Source organism: Lepidochelys kempii, chromosome 27, assembly GCF_965140265.1.
Source record: "Lepidochelys kempii isolate rLepKem1 chromosome 27, rLepKem1.hap2, whole genome shotgun sequence".
Taxonomy (NCBI): Eukaryota; Metazoa; Chordata; order Testudines; family Cheloniidae; genus Lepidochelys; species Lepidochelys kempii.
The window spans coordinates 11,889,326-11,905,038 of record NC_133282.1 but is presented as its reverse complement, the minus strand read 5'-3'; the positions used below and the strand labels follow the sequence as shown (position 1 = coordinate 11,905,038).

At 58.1% G+C, this 15,713-nt stretch overlaps 1 protein-coding gene across 3 annotated transcripts in view; it reads right to left on the bottom strand.

Annotated features, from left to right (window-relative positions):
* Positions 1-10,634, bottom strand: part of LOC140903856 (peptide YY-like) — a 34,365-nt gene extending 23,731 nt beyond the window's left edge. The window contains exon 1 of one of the 3 annotated variants that reach the window (XM_073325762.1): positions 10,484-10,634. Coding sequence is in view for 1 of the 3 variants with exons in the window: in XM_073325761.1 (XP_073181862.1) it covers positions 970-1,002 (33 nt within the window). In the remaining 2 variants the exon portion in view is untranslated. Of the gene's footprint in view, positions 1-969; positions 1,022-4,265; positions 4,353-10,483 lie in introns of those variants that run through there. The other 2 variants (XM_073325763.1, XM_073325761.1) reach the window with 2 other exon arrangements.
* Between the last annotated feature and the right edge of the window lie 5,079 nt (positions 10,635-15,713).

The window sequence follows — 15,713 nt, the reverse complement described above, 5'->3', positions numbered from 1 at the left end:
CATGCCCTGGTCCGGTCCCGGTCCCCCTGCTCCCGGTCCCCCTGGTTCAAATCGCCAGCCTGCTCAAAGGCAGTGGGGTGGGCATCCACATCCCCCCTGCCCCCAACCAGGGGCAGCAATTTAGTCTCGAGGTTCCCTGCGGAACTGGCCCCCCGGGGTCTATCCCCACTCACCCCGGGGAGGTCCCCTCGGCCTCTCCGCTCCCCCACCGCCAGTTCATGCTGCTGCTGCTTCTGCAGCTCTTTCTCGGGCTCTCGCTGTCTCTCACAGTCCTCTTGCTCCCTCGGACTCAGCTCCAATCCCGTCCGTCTCCGATCCCACGATCGGGTGCCCCACCGGGAAGACCCTCGTCTGGTCGGGGACAGGAGTCTTGGCGATGCCTGGCTACCACTCCAGCTGCTCCCAGATCCTGCGATAGCCCCATTGGGGGTCAGGAATCTGTTCCTTCAAGCGGTCATCCTCCTCCAGCTGCACGATTAACTGTGCTTTGGTGAACTTTCCAATGCACAACCCTCTCTTTTTGCACAGGGTTACAATGTCCTTCTTAAAGAGATGGTGACAGGCCATCACTCCGCTGTCCCCATGTTGTTGTGGACTCACAGGCCTGTGTGTTCTCAGCTCCCCACGGTTTCCAGGGAGAACCCCTAGTGTGCCAGCCCTTCTCGAGGTCACCACCTCTTTGCCAGGGTCGAGCTGCAGTCTCCTCCACCCCTGGGACTGCTCACTGCAATCCCCCGGGGGACCCTGTTACTGCAAAAGTCCTTCTCTCTCCCAGAGTCAAGCTACAGGCTCCTCCGCCCCTGAGACTGCTCACTGCAGTCCCCAGGGGGCCCCCATTACTGCACAGTCCTTCTCACTGGTCACACACTCCCAGGGGTTAACCGCCCCCCGAAACCGCTCCTCTCTGAGCCTTCAGCACACCTGGTCCCTGTCAATCCCCCTTCATTTTACTGCTCCCCAGTCACTTACTGCAGGAAGCGCCATCCACGGGGTGCAGTACATCCCACCGCTGCCACCAGTTGTCACGGAGTCCCCAGGCGATGCTCTGGAACTGCTCCCCATGAAGCCAGTCAGGACTCTGGGGAAGTCTCCTTTCTTCAGGACACACAGCTCACACAACTTCCACCTTCCTGGGTCTGACCTTGGAGCATTCAGCATCCTCTGCCCCTCCGTGCGCTTCCCACAGCAAGTCCGCCCAGGCGGGGTCCTGGGGAAGCCAGAGGGTCCTGCCCCCCAACTTCGCAGTCAGATGTGACTCTCAGCCAGCCAGTAAAACAGAAGGTTTATTAGATGACAGGAACATGGTCTAAAACAGAGCTTGTAGGTAGAGAGAACAGGACCCCTCAGCTGGGTCCATTTTGGGGGGCAGTGAGCCAGACAACCACATCTGCACTTCACTCCTCGTCCCCAGCCAGCCCCAAACTGACTCCCCCTCCAGCCCCCCTCGTCTGGGCTTTGTCTGTGAACAGCCCTGTGTGCTGGGACAAGGGGAATGAGATCCCAAGCTGCGTGTCTGGGAAAGGAGAATGTGTCTCCGGCTCTTCTTTGTCTGTGGAGCAGACAGAAGGGGCCTTTCAGCCTGTGATGGTTGAGAATAGTGCAGTTGTCTCAGAGTTGGCTCTGGATTCAACTAAAGCCCAGGAAGGGAATGGTCCTCAGTTTGTGTCTGCTCGGGAGAATGGCCCTGTAACTAGGTCACATCCAGTTAGTGTCCTAGCAAAATCCCAGAGACCAGACAATTCTGGTGCTTGGATTTGCCTGTTGCTAGTGTGTTGTTGGAAAGGGTGGAGCAACTCTGTCTAATCAGGGTGAGATCCTAGCTGGGGCACAAGGAGAGCATGAAGGTGATGTGATTGTGTTACCTACTGAGGGTGTGGAAACCTGTACGAAGAAGGAAAAGATTCCTGAACTTGTGTGTGGCAAAGGGAAAGAGAATGCTTCTGACCTTTTATCTAGGAAGTCTGTAAGTTTGCCTGAAAGGGGATTGTGTAGGAATCCACCGGATGAGCCAGAGGTAATTCTGGATGTAAGGGAGACCCAGAAAGAGTCTGTTGTTGCTCAGGAAAGTGTTTCTCTAGAGCAAGCCCTAGGTAAAGAGGGTAAGGGCAGAATTTCTGTGAAGGGTGAATTGTTGCATAGAAAAGCCCCTAGGGAAAGGAATCCTCATGGAGTCTTTGCAAGCAGTTTACTGCAACTGAAGGGTGTGAAAGTGATTTAATCAAGACAGTTCAGTTCCTAACAGCCAGAAATTTTCTGTTCTGAATGGATCCACTGACTGTCCTGTCGAAGGATCCAGTGTGGAGAGCTTTGAGAAGGTCTCAGATGGAGTGAGAGCTGTTAAGAAAGTTAAACAGTCCCGCTTCATCACAGAGGGTCCTCAGGGTTAGGCTGGGAGCAAACCCCAGACCAGGAAGAGGATGCTCATGGATCTGGGCGTGGGGGGAGGGGGGACTGGGTTGATGAAATCAATACCCCCCCCTGCAATATTCCTCTGGGTCCACATCCGCCTGGCCTGGGCGGAGGCAGGGCACAGATAGGGAAATTCATATAGAGTAAGGGCACCAGGGACATCCAATCCAGCCTATTGAGCGAGAGTCCGCCATGCTGCCAAAGCATCGGTTGAGGGCACTGGGTACCGGCGGCAGCTGGGCAGGCTGCCACCCTCTTCCCAGCTCCCACAGTGAAGCCAGTTCACAGCTGCATCCCCAGCCGTGGGCCCCAGCCAAGCAACAGTGGCCAGTTTGGTTTGCAAGGTGAGCACCAACCTCTCCTGCCCATTGGGAAGATCGGTGGCAAGAGACAGGGCGTGCTGGCTCAGCCAGTGGGGCGGGCCCCCCCCCCCCCCGGCACACCACCGAGCGTCAGGAGCTGTGACCTTCCCGACCCCACTGAGGGCAGGGGCTGCACCGAGGAGCTGGGATGGAGGGAGCTCCTGGCCACCAGTGGGAGGCCGCGGTGGAAGAGAAAGTCCATGAGCAAGAGGCCACAGCGTGAGCTGCTCCATCCAGGACCCCAGCCCTGGACCTAGGGCACTGTCCCCTCCCCGACTGCAGGAAGATGATGCTTCAGCAGGTGGCGTTCTTCCCTCTGAGTCAGCAGTGACCCAGTAGCCCCTGCTGTCCTCTTATGACACCCTTCACTTCCTGTCCTAAGCGGGCCGCTGCCCAGCTGTTAACAAAGCCACTCTGCTCCACCCCAGCAGCAGCTGCATTCCAGCAGCGGGGGAGGCCATGAGGCACTCCGGGACGCACGGCACTCTTTAAGGGGAGTGCCGGGGGAGGGGGCGCTCAGCCTTGTAAGGGCTTCCCCCGGGATCCAGAACCCATGAAATGAAGCTATTAGCCGCCTTTTGTTAACAGCCAGTCCATTAGCCTTTATGGCCTCATTAAGCAGCTGCCCCAGAACAGCAGGTTCATGTCACATAGGAAGCTCCATGTGTCATCAAATCATTGTCCCCAGTGACACCAGCCTGGCCTCCTACCCCACTCCCTATGCTCATAGCACCCATGTGTCTCTCCGAGCCTCAGGCCCTCCTTGATAAGGGGCTTCTCTCTAGGCCCCCTAATGCCACTCCGGGCATGGAAGCACCAGCCCCGCCTGCCCATGGTTTGTGTCGTGCTGATAATTGCTGAGGGGACCATCAGGAACGCTAATTAGAGAGAGACGCAAAGGCAGCCGGAAGAGGATTGCTTTCTCCCACTGCAGTGCCCACAGCACGCCCCCCCCCCGCCTCCTCCCCCCCGCCACTCACACACTTCTCCCCTTTCACGAGGGAAGCATGGGAAAGCGGCTCAGGGATAAAAATTAGCTTTGCAATTAGCCCCTTTTGTTCATGGCATGTAATAAGCCTAGGGTGACCAGATGTCCCGATTTTATAGGGACAGTGCCGATTTTGGGGTCTTTTTCTTAGATAGGCTCCTATTACCCTCCATGCCCTGTCCCGATTTTTCACACTTGCTGTCTGGTCACCCTAAATGAGCGGCAGTGACTGCACCTTGGGGAGACCCCCCTAGCCTGCCCCACCCCAACAGTGCCCCCTGTTGGGAGAGGCTGGAGTGGCCCGGAGCCCCCCTACAACCAGCATTCCTACCCCACCCCTACAGCGCCCCCTGCTGGGAATAGATTAGCAAACCACCACTTCCCTGGCTAACATGAGAAGACAACGAAACTATCCGGCTCCCCCCGTGAGGTGCTTCCTGACGCTGCGTGATCTTTACCAGCGTCTCCATCAAAGCAGGCGCTTTCCTCCCCCAGATCAGACTCACCGGGGCTTTCTGTGCCGGAGAGAGACGGGAGCTCCAGCAGGCTTGGCCCTGTCTCAGCCTGACCTCCTTAATCCGAATTGATGGCAACCGTTCAGCCACTCACTCCGCTCCCCCCCCCCCCCGCACCTGCTGGCTTCGCACACCCACTGAGTACTGCCAGCCCCCGGGGAGCCGCTCCACCTTCGCCCCATGACTCAGGACGGCCTCCCCGGGGTGGGCTTCGCTTCCAGGGCCCCGGGCTGGCTGGGAGGGGGCCCCAGCTGCCAAGCGTGTGTCTAACCCCCAGCGGCTCGGGGGACGGAGAGGGGAGCCTGAATGCAGAGGGAGAGGAGCCAGGTGGGAGCCACTGGAGAGCGCAGAGGGGCTAGAGCAGGATCAGACCTGGAGTCCCTTCCCTCCCAAGCTGGGATGTGGGTTCTGGGGGGCAAGAGACGGCCCTTGGGCACTGCAAGGTTTTTCCATGTAATTAGCAATCAGTAAACAATCAGCCCCCTCTGCCGGCGGCACTTGGGTGCAGGGGAGCCCCCTGAACTCCATCTCACCCCTCATGTGGCTCCTACAAGCACCCACCAGCTAGGGCAGCTTGTCCCCGCTTTGCTTGACTCCCATGGGCCCCCGGGGGTGCCTCACCTCCCCTCCAACACCAACCTGCCCAGCGTGGCAAACACACGGACTGTAACATTCACACAGAGCCTGGGGCCGAGCTAGGATTGAACCCACGTCTCCGGCGCCTGGGCCATGCTCCCTCCCAGATCTCAGCACGATACTAGAGACAGGCCCACACCAGCGCCCCAGGTCCGTGCAGCCCTGAGCTGGGATCTGGGCCTTCCTCCACCTTTGTGGTGTGTGGCCCTCCTGGGGCGCTGGTGAGATTTCCCATCCCGGCCCCGGACGCTTGTGTCCCCCCCGCACCTCCGGAGCCACCAGCACATTTCCAGAAGGAGGTAATTTCACAGAGGGACAGGCTCGCTGGTTAACAAGCCCCTGATGGGATTAACCGAGGGTGACTCAGGCTCTGAAGGAGGCGAACGAGACGGGGAACGGGTAAATCAAGCAGCCGCTGGCCCCGCCGGGCTGGGCGCCTGGAAGCAGATCCAAACCCACGCGGGGTTAACAAAGATGGAGTGTCACCGCCTGGGTACCTCGCCCTGAGCATCCCCGGCCCCTCAGCTCCTTCTGGGGCCCCAATCCATGCTGTCAAAGCCAATGGGCCAGATCCTGAGAGGCGCCGGGTGCCCATAGCTCCCACTGAGCTCCATGGCAATCTGGATGGTGTCAAAACCAACCAGATGGGGCCATTAAAATCTAACCCAGAGGGAGCTCTGGAAGGCCTGGCACCCCGGGGGTGGGGGTGGGGGCAGCTGCAGGAACCCCCTGCGGCAGGTGAGCTGGGGGGCGGGGTCGAGGGGGGCACGGCTTTGCCACCTGCTTGGGCCTGGCCAGCGCCCACAGAGGGTCCTAGCCCTAGACCGACCTGCCTGGAGGGCCCGCGGGACTCCAATCAGCACCTGGGGAACAAGCTGGGGATGGGGAGACAGAAAGATGATGAGGGCCCCATAGCCAGGTGCCCAAATCAAACCACACTCAGACCTCATCTGGGTGACACCCGGCCCCCGGCCCCTCTCCCTGGCTGTCAGACTCGGCCCCGAGACAGCAGCGTGGCCGGGCAGAGGGACACGGGGTTCGTTCACAGCTCGGCCTTGCTCCCGACGGGAGGAAAGCGCCGGCTTAGACAGATCGGTGGCGAGGGCACAGGCCGGCCCCCAGCGACGGGAAAGCGAACGTCCTGCCGCTTGGCTAAGCTAACATTGATTTTTCGATCCCCTCCAGGCCACGTCTTTCCTGAGAGCCCCGGCAGTGTAAATAGCACGGCCCATGGCCCTGCCTCTGGCCTGTGTTGACACAGAGACGGGCCTAATCCTCTCGAATGACTTACAAACGTCAGACAAGCCATCTCAATGCACGCCGGGCGACAGGCAAGGCTGGCTAAGCAGAGGCAGTGCACTCAGCCCCCCCGCCCCCCAGCTCACGCGCATGGCTCCGGAGCCAACGCTGTTGACACGAGCTGGTGCTTCGGTGACGGGACCGAGCTGGCTTCCGCGCCATTTACCAGAGAGGCTGTAAAAAGCAATTTTCCAAAGGTCGCGGAGTGGGATGGAAAAGCTTCTCTGGATGGGGCCCAAAGAGGTCACAGAGGACGGGGTGGAGGTGCTATCCCAGAGCTGGGTATAACGGGGTTCACTGGCCTCTCTCCCCTATTGCTCAGGGATGGAGTAGCCTGCCCTGGGGAAGTCCCTTCCTGACCCCTGCCTGAGTGAGTGGCTGGCTCATGCCCTGAAGCAGGGGGATTGATAGCTCTGCTGAGCACGAAGCTGAATGTCAAGTTGGCCACGTCCCCAGAACTACGCACCCCGCTCTCCTGGTCTCGCCAGGTCATCGCCCTGAGCGGGGCCATGGTTTGCAGCACCTGATCCCCGGCCCTGTCTGCAATCTAGGCCCTGCCCGCAGCCTGCGCTCCGCATCACCTGTGGCTGGGGCACTCGACACAGGCTTCTGCTTTCCAGCCTGGGGCCGTGCTGCACTTCACCCTGATTGGAAATCACTTCAAACAGCACAAGAAGAATACAAGCCAGCTCGTTCCTATCCCCTCACACACACACCCTCCCTGTCACCCACACCTATGCCCCTTCTTCCCTTCTCTCTGGCCCCACACGGGCTGCTATCTTCCTTCTTCCAGCTCGCCACGGCACCCAGGGAGAGTCAGACCTGGGGCCGTGGCTAACTGTGCCACCCTGCCCTGGGGTTTGCTGGTGGAGGGTGCTGGGTCCTTTCCTCTTTACACAGCAATAAGAAGTAGCCACATGGGCGCAGCAGGGGCCTGCTCTGGCCACTTCTAAAACAGAACCCAGTGAACACCACTTAGACCCACAACCTACGTAAAGGGCTACCACCCGGCTCCTGTACGAGACGGAGGGGATCACCAATAATCCCATAGTAACAGAGACGGAAGGGGATGCCCTGAATCAGTTGGCGATGCTCTGGCTACACCCCCATGTCCCACCATCGTCTGTCACCCACTTTGGGTGTGACACTGGCCCTCTGCAGCCCCCTGGTTGAGAGGGGGGGTTTGGTTAAGTTCCTTGCAGAGAGGAGGGCCAGGCAGAAAGCTCTGGCCCGGACCAGGAAGGTTGGGGCGGTTCTGAATCCAAGGTTGGGCTCAGGTCCCATCTCTAATCCCAGCCCCATGGCCAGCCGCTGTGAAGCAAGTTTACAAGGTTAAGCTCCGTCTCCATTGCTTTCCGGAGCTGGGCTATGAACTTGCCCAGCAGCTGCTCTCCGAGCCAAGGCCCTGTTGCCACCGAGGGCCGTTTCTCTTTGCTGCAGTCACAGATGTCTTCACAGCTGCACAGAGCTTCAGGCTAGAAGGGACTGTTAGATCATCCAGCACAGTTCAGGCCACTGCAGGTCACCCAGTCACTCCTGCTTTGCCACTAGCCTGCTGTGCAACCCCAGGCGAGTCACTTCCCCTTGGGGTGCCTCAGTTTCCCCATCTGTACAATGCGGATAAGAGGCATGCGGGGGGGTCACTGCATGGTTTGCAAAGTGCATGGAGATTCTTGGGAAGGAGGTGCTCGAGTGGGAGAGCTGCCAGTTGTATAGGACGGCTGGGATTGGGGGAGGAAGTAACCACCCTGCTAACCGAGTCCCAGCACTGTGCTCCCAGGAGCGAAGGGGCCAGGAAGGGAGCCTTGCCCAGCAGTGGACCAGATGTGTCTATCTGTTGGTACTGAAGCCAGAGGGTGGCTTGTGCCACCCCTAGACTAGGGCTGCCCTATCTTGTGCTCCTCTTCCACCAACCTTGCAGGCAAGGGGCACTCTGGGCCACTCGGCTGCTCCCAGCCAGCCCTTCACGCTAAGTGGAGCCGCTGTGCAAACAAGGACCCACGGAGCTTTATGGCCTGATGCTTCCGAGAGCGCTGCGTTAAAACCCTTCTCCCCAGCCCCGCTTCCCTTATCAGCGCCACAGGGTGACAGGCAGCCACTTAGCGGCTGTGTGCCATCCTTGTGTTTGTTCCCCCGCTGTAATGGCCTCTCGTGCATTGCAGCTTCCTTTGGGAGGGGGGAGCCCGGCCGGGGAGGGGGCCCGGGGAGCCAAGGGACGGAGAGTCTGGAGCCAGGTGCACCGGGGCTGGGGCGGGGAAGGAAGCAAGCTAAATGCAGGCCTGGTTCTTGTGTCATGTCTCCTCAGCTAAGCAAAGGGCACAGAGCCAGCCCTGGGAGGGGAGACCTTTTGAGTGCCTGCCAGAGTTGGCTGGCCATGGTGTTAGCCCCAGCAGGGATCGGGGGAAAGGGCTGATGGCAATACGGCCCTTTCTCCCCCAGTCCCTCTGATCTTCTAGGGGCATCCTGGGTGGAAAATTACCCAGGATGCCAAGTGTGGGGTAGGTATCCCAGCCTCTTGCAATGTGCCCCATTCAGTGCAGCTGGGACCCATGGCTCAAACACGAGGCTGGTGATGCCAGAGTGAACATGCCCAACTGGCATGAGGGGCCTCAGCTGCTCCCCATCCATCCATGGCCTGCATGTGGACACGGCTACAGAGCGCTTAGAAAGGGGATGGAGGAGTTGGTAGGTAACACTCTCCCTTCAGAGACCCCCTGAAACATGAGCTCCTGACCCCTGGAAGATCTCGGGGGGCTTCCCCCAGGAGCCAGGCTCCTCGGTCTGATATCATGGGCTAAGTCCAGTCTGGGTGGTTCATTTACTGGCCCCGACGCCCTTCGTGGTTTCAATTCATAATCACGCCTTGCTCTTACCTCACAGTTTCCATCCCTCACGCTCAGCGGGCTGTCCAAAGCAGGAATTGAACCCAGGTCTCCAGCCCTGCTCCACTGACTTGTAGTTAACACACTGAGCTGGGACCCAGGAGACATGTAGCCGCCTCTGCCCCAGATTTTTTGTCTGACCTTGGGCAAGTCCCTTCATCCCCCGATGCTTGAGTTCCCCACCAGACAAACAATAAGAAGGGCCGACCCCAGGTTCTGGTTTAGGGGCAGCCAGCACTGCGCCCTCTGCAAGGGAAGAGATCCCGTTCCTCCCCAGTTCAGGCCCCAAATCTCAGCTCTCCTGCCGTGGGGAGGTTAAAGGGCACGCATCCGTGGGGCAGGCTGAAGCCAGCAGCAAGGGGGTGATGTGAGCCCACTGATCGTGTTAATTACAGAGCAGCAGGGCCTACCAGGCGCCTCAGCTGTTCCTTACCATCAGCTGAGCTGCTGGTGGACAATTAACCTTCTCAGGACACCTCAGCCCTGCCCCCATATCTACCCTCGTTTCCTCCAGCCCTGATCCCATACCCCTTCCTCCCCTCCCCCAGCCCCCATTTCTACCCTCGTTTCCTCCAGCCCTGATCCCATACCCCTTCCTCCCCTCCCTCAGCCCCCATTTACCACAGCATCTAATTAGCAGCAGAGGAATGCCATCTGCGCTCCTGCTGCTCTCCACCGGGCTGTCCGCTGGGCCGGGAAGGGCCCCTTGTTCCCCTCAGACGCGTGCTGGTCTCCAGCAGCCGAGGCGAGCCTGTTGCTGGGACAACGGGCCGGCAGCGCACCTGGCCCCGCGGCGGAGAGGGAAATTGGATTTGAAGTGGCTGCAGGTCGCAGCCCCGGGACTCGCCAGGCAGAGACCAAGAGCGTCCCACTCGTCCAGCTGCCTCCACCCACCAGTCCCCTTTAAATCGGAGCCAAGCCTTTTGGTTTGGGGGTTTAAAACCAGAATGCACGTGCTCATCGTCCCCCTGAACAGAAGGGGAAACTGAGGCTCACAGAGAAGCGGTGACTTTGCCCAGGGTCACTCAACAGGCCAGCGGCAGGCAGATCTGGGGTCAGAACCCGGTGCTGAGGAGTCAGAGACGGGAACCTGACCTAGATGGCCCTGGGGATCTGAGCCACTCTGGCAAGTCCCATGTTCCTCCAGCCACGAGGATCAACAGTGCATCCATCCCTGCTCATTCATTCCTCAATGTCGGTAAGGAGCCATGAGATCCCGGGTGGAAGGTATTGCAGAGACGCCCAGTCTCCTCACCCGAGCACCTGGCACCATGAGCCGTTCATTGTCGGCACTCACTGACCATCAGCGTGACGCATGAGCCATGGAGGAGCTGCTCGTTGTGGGCCTGCCAGGGAAGAAATGAACTAATCTGTAAAAGTCAGGTTACTTACTGGCCTGGTGGAAGTCCGCTGGGCCAGGGACGGGTCCAGCGCCGAAGAGAACACGCTATAACATCAGTGGGCTGAGTGTGAATCAAAGGGCCCCCTCGGCGCCTGTCTATTTGCCCTGGCTGGGAAATTCAGTGGCACACGCTGATGACTCAGGACTGCTCATGACGAGACAGCTAAGCCCCCCCCTTAATTTCTGGGGAAGAGACGCTGATGCCTGAGACTGGTTATAAATAAAATTACAGCCCAGGCGAAACTGACGTGTTCATTCCCAGCGGCCCCCTTACTGCCAGAGCTGGGAGATTTGGGAATCAAGTGCGTTGCCAAGCCCTGTAGTTAGCCACAGAGCAGGGATGGCATGAGCCGAAGTAGACACGGACCCCAAGCCCCTGCCCCTGCAGCCTCAGCTCTCACCTGCATGGGCCACTTCTTGGGGAGAAGTTCCAGACTCTATGGCCCTGGCCGGCTTGGAAAACTAGGAGCCTTCATTGTCCATTGGTGGTAGCAGCGTCAGGGAGCCTAGAGCAGACATGGCTCTGGGTTGTCTGATCCTGCTCAGAGCTGGACTAGCTAACATAGTGGTAAAAAAGGCTGAGTCCTGTCTATGTTGCAGAACCTAGGGCGGCTACTGCTGGAGAATGACAGGGTCAAATAATCATCACCATCCCTAGCTCTTCTGTAGTGTTTTCCACCTGTAGATCTCAAAGTGCTTTACCGAGGAGGGCAGCATCATTATCCCCATTTCACAGATGGGGAAACTGAGGCACAGAGAGGGGAAGTGAGTTGGCCAAGGCCACCCAGCAGGAACACAACCCAGGGCTCCTGATCCCAGTCCAGTGCTCTATCCGCTAGGCAATACTGCCTCCCATCCTGTTCCCAGATCCCCCTTGAGAGCAGGCACCTCCACTCTGCCTGCGGGGGGAGCAGGGTGGCGAAGGACACAGCAGGGGCTCTCTCCTCTCTCTGGCTGGAGTTCCACTGTTAACTCCTCGCTCCGGCTAAGAACCCGGCTGCCTCCTCCCCGTAAAGTCGATCAACCAGCCGTAGCACCTTAATCCATCAGGGCGTTCCAGACGTGGGCGTCCAGAACGCAAACCCAGCTCTCCCTGCATGGCAATGCACGGCGCCCCCATCAGGCGTTCCAGACGTGGGCGTCCAGAACGCAAACCCAGCTCTCCCTGCATGGCAACGCACGGCGCCCCCATCGGGGCGTTCCAGACGTGGGCGCCCAGAACGCAAACCCAGCTCTCCCTGCATGGCAATGCACGGTGCCCCCATCAGGGCGTTCCAGACGTGGGCGCCCAGAACGCAAACCCAGCTCTCCCTGCATGGCAATGCACGGCGCCCCCATCGGGGCGTTCCAGACGTGGGCGCCCAGAACGCAAACCCAGCTCTCCCTGCATGGCAATGCACGGCGCCCCCATCGGGGCGTTCCAGACGTGGGCGCCCAGAACGCAAACCCAGCTCTCCCTGCATGGCAATGCACGGTGCCCCCATCGGGGCGTTCCAGACGTGGGCGCCCAGAACGCAAACCCAGCTCTCCCTGCATGGCAACGCACGGCGCCCCCATCGGGGCGTTCCAGACGTGGGCGCCCAGAACGCAAACCCAGCTCTCCCTGCATGGCAATGCACGGCGCCCCCATCGGGGCGTTCCAGACGTGGGCGCCCAGAACGCAAACCCAGCTCTCCCTGCATGGCAATGCACGGTGCCCCCATCGGGGCGTTCCAGACGTGGGCGCCCAGAACGCAAACCCAGCTCTCCCTGCATGGCAATGCACGGCGCCCCCATCGGGGCGTTCCAGACGTGGGCGCCCAGAACGCAAACCCAGCTCTCCCTGCATGGCAATGCACGGCGCCCCCGTGAGGCTACCAACCTATCCCTTAAATGATTTCTGTGTCCGCTGCCCGTGAATGGTTTGCCAGTGGCTTTTTATTGCTCCTTATCAAACAAACAGCTTGGGGGAAGGGCCAGGTCCCTTCTCCGTCTCTCTTGGTTTGTAGTCAATGGAGATTTACCCAGCTAAACTCATGGTATCAATTCAAGGAATGCCAGCAAACCCACTGCACAGGACATGTGGCGGGCTGCAAGAGACGTGGTAATGGTGCCCTCTAGTGCCAATATCCATTACCAGATGTCACCGAGCCTTATGATGTGCCACCCATCTGCCGGGCATCACAGCTCCTGGCTGCCAGGTCAAGCAAGAGTCCGATCCCAGCTATGACCCAGCGGCAATCAGCCAAGGTGCATCCATTAAGGGGAAGCGCTGGTGTACACCCGGCCTGGGACGAGAGGTACACCTCCTTGCGGACAAGCATGCTGGCTGAACCAGCTAGCTCAAGAACAGAACCACAGTCCTGGTGCGTGGCAGATGGAGTCACACTCCCTGCTAACATGGGGATCAATCGAATGCCTGGAAGGCACTCAGCCCCTCGGAGGGGTGCTCAGCACCTGGGACAATCACCCCTAGGACAATGGGAAGTGCAGCCCTGAGCTAGGTCACTAGGGCCTTATAAAGTACCAAGCCTTGCAGCAGGCAGACACCAACTCCATCCATCAGGGTGTTCAGGACCTGCAAGCCAAGAATGTAAGAACTGGGTCAGACCAAAGGTCCATCTAGCCCAGTGTCCTGTCTTCCGACAGCAGCCAATGTCGGGTGCCCAGAGGGAATGAACCTAACAGGCAACCGTCAAGTGATCCATCCCCAGCTTCTGGCAAACAGAGGCTAGAGACACCCAGAGTGTGGGGTTGCACCCCTGACCATCTTGGCCAATAGCCATGAACTTATCTCGTTCTTTTCTGAACCTGGTTGTAGTTTTGGCCTTCACAACATCCCCTGGCAACGAGTTCCATAGGTTGACTGTGCATCCTGTGAAGAAATACTCCCTGTTTATTTTAAACCTGCTGCCTGTTAATTTCATTGGGTGAGCCCTAGTTCGCGTGTTATGTAAAGGAGTAAATAACATGTCCTTATTTACTTTCTCCACACCAGTCAAGATTGTATAGACCTCTGTCATATTCCCCCTTAGTTGTCACTTTTCCAAGCTAAACAGTCCCCGTCTCATTAATCTCTCCTCATATGGAAGCTGCTCCAGACCCCTAATCATTTTTGTTGCCCTTCTCTGTACCTTTTGCAAGTCCAACAGATCTTTTTGGAGATGGGGCGACCAGATACGCACGCCGTATTCAAGGTTTTATAGAGAGGCATTAGGATATTTTCTCTCTTGTTATCTATCCCTTTTCTGGCCTGGTTTTTCATTTTTCCCTGTTAAAGGTTCCGGCCTGATGAAAGGTGTGGCCAGGACGGACGAGGGGACGGTGAAGACGCTGGACAGGGGCCGAACAGGTGTTGGTTCAGTTCCACCGTTGGCGCCCTGCGTGACCGTTCAGTTCTGCGTCTGTTACATGGGGACAGCAATCCTGCCTTGGTCTGCTTAACCCGGAAGCTCTTTGGCACAGGGACTGTCTCCCCACGTGGGTTGGTGCAGCACCGGGCATAATGCGGCCTTGAAGAGCAGTGCTCAGTAACGCAAAACCCATCAGTAGGGCGTGAGCGTCCCGGAGACCCCAGAACGTTGGCGTAGGGGGCCAGGAGAGCTTCCCCCACGGCCCTGGCGCCTTTCCGGCGGAGGCGTGGCCCCCAGCCGGGCAATGGAGCAAGGCTGGAGTACAGGGCACCCCACACACCTGATTGCCTGCGAGCTCCATTCTGCCCCAGCGTATCCCCTCGAGCCACGCTTCTTCTAGGACATCAGTGTCCTGGCACCACGACTCGCCAAGGAACAGCATCTAGCGCCTACTGCAGCTTTGCCCTTGGTCTCTTTGGGGGAGTTCTGTGTTTTTGAAGATCGGGGCACCTGGCTGAGCACCCTGGAGGCTCAAGTCCTCCTTTATCTGCCGTACAAAGGCAGAGGCTCCCCCCCGCTCCCATAGAATCATAGCATATCAGGGTTGGGAGGGACCTCAGGAGGTCATCTAGTCCAACCCCCTGCTCAAAGCAGGACCAATCTCCAATTTTTGCCCCAGATCTCTAAATGGCCCCCTCAAGGATGGAGCTCACAACTCTGGGTTTATCAGGCCAATGCTCAAACCACTGAGCTATCCCTCCTCCCATAACCCAGCCTTAACGAGGAGGGGGTGACTGGGCTTGCATGTGAGAGCCGGCTCGGGTCCGAACACTCAGTTCACGTCTTGCGAGCACCACAGAGGTCACTGCTATGGGGAGACTTAACAGCAGAGAAGGGGGGAACTGGCAAAGAGGGATCAGGAGGGTGAAGGGCCTGGCGTGAAAGATGGATCATTGGTGGAGCAGAGGGAGCACGAGGGGCGCAATTCACGTCTGGAACAGAAGTCTGGGAAGGAGCAGAGGTTATAAAGACCAGCAGCTTTTCCTCTGCGTGGGACAGAACAGGAAGCCAGCGCAGGGCGACGCAGGCCGATTGCCACAAGGAATCATTATAGTGCCAGTGTTTTAATGTCTTTTTTTTTTTTTGGGTATGGAATAAACCTCATGGCATGAGCATGGGGGACAGCAGAGCCCTGACACATCTCATCCAGCCCCACAGGGGGTGAAGGGACGAGAACAGCTTTCAAGCTAATCAGTGAGGGCCCGCAGGCGTCAGTCCTGGGTCCAGTACTAGTCAATATTTTCATTAATGACATGGAGAACGGAGTGGAGAGGATGCTTATAACATTTGCAGATGACACCAGGCTGGGAGGGGTTGCCAGCACTTTGGAGGACAGGATTCGAATGCAAAACCACCTGGACAAATTGGAGAATCGGTCTGAATTCCAGCAAGACTAAATTTAATAAAGATAAGTTCAAAGTACTTCACTTAGGAAGGAAAAAAACAGACATGCAACTACAAGATGGGGACTAGCCTGCTGAAAAAGATCAGGGGTTATAGTGGATCACAAATTGAATATGAAGCAACAATGTGATGCAGTTGTGAAAAAGACTAATATCATTCCGGGCTGTATTAACTGCAGTGCCGTATGCAAGACAGGGGAAGGTACCTGTCCCGCTCTGCTCAGCGCTAGTAAGGCCCAGATGGGCACCACAGTTCGGGAAAGCTGTGAACAAACTAGAGAGAGTTCAGAGGAGACCCGCAAAAGTGATCAAAGGTTTAGAAAACCTGACCTATCAGGAAAGGGTAAAAAATATTGGCATATTTCATCTGCAGAAAAGAAGACTGAGGGAGACCTGATAACAATCTGCAAATATGTTCAGGGCTG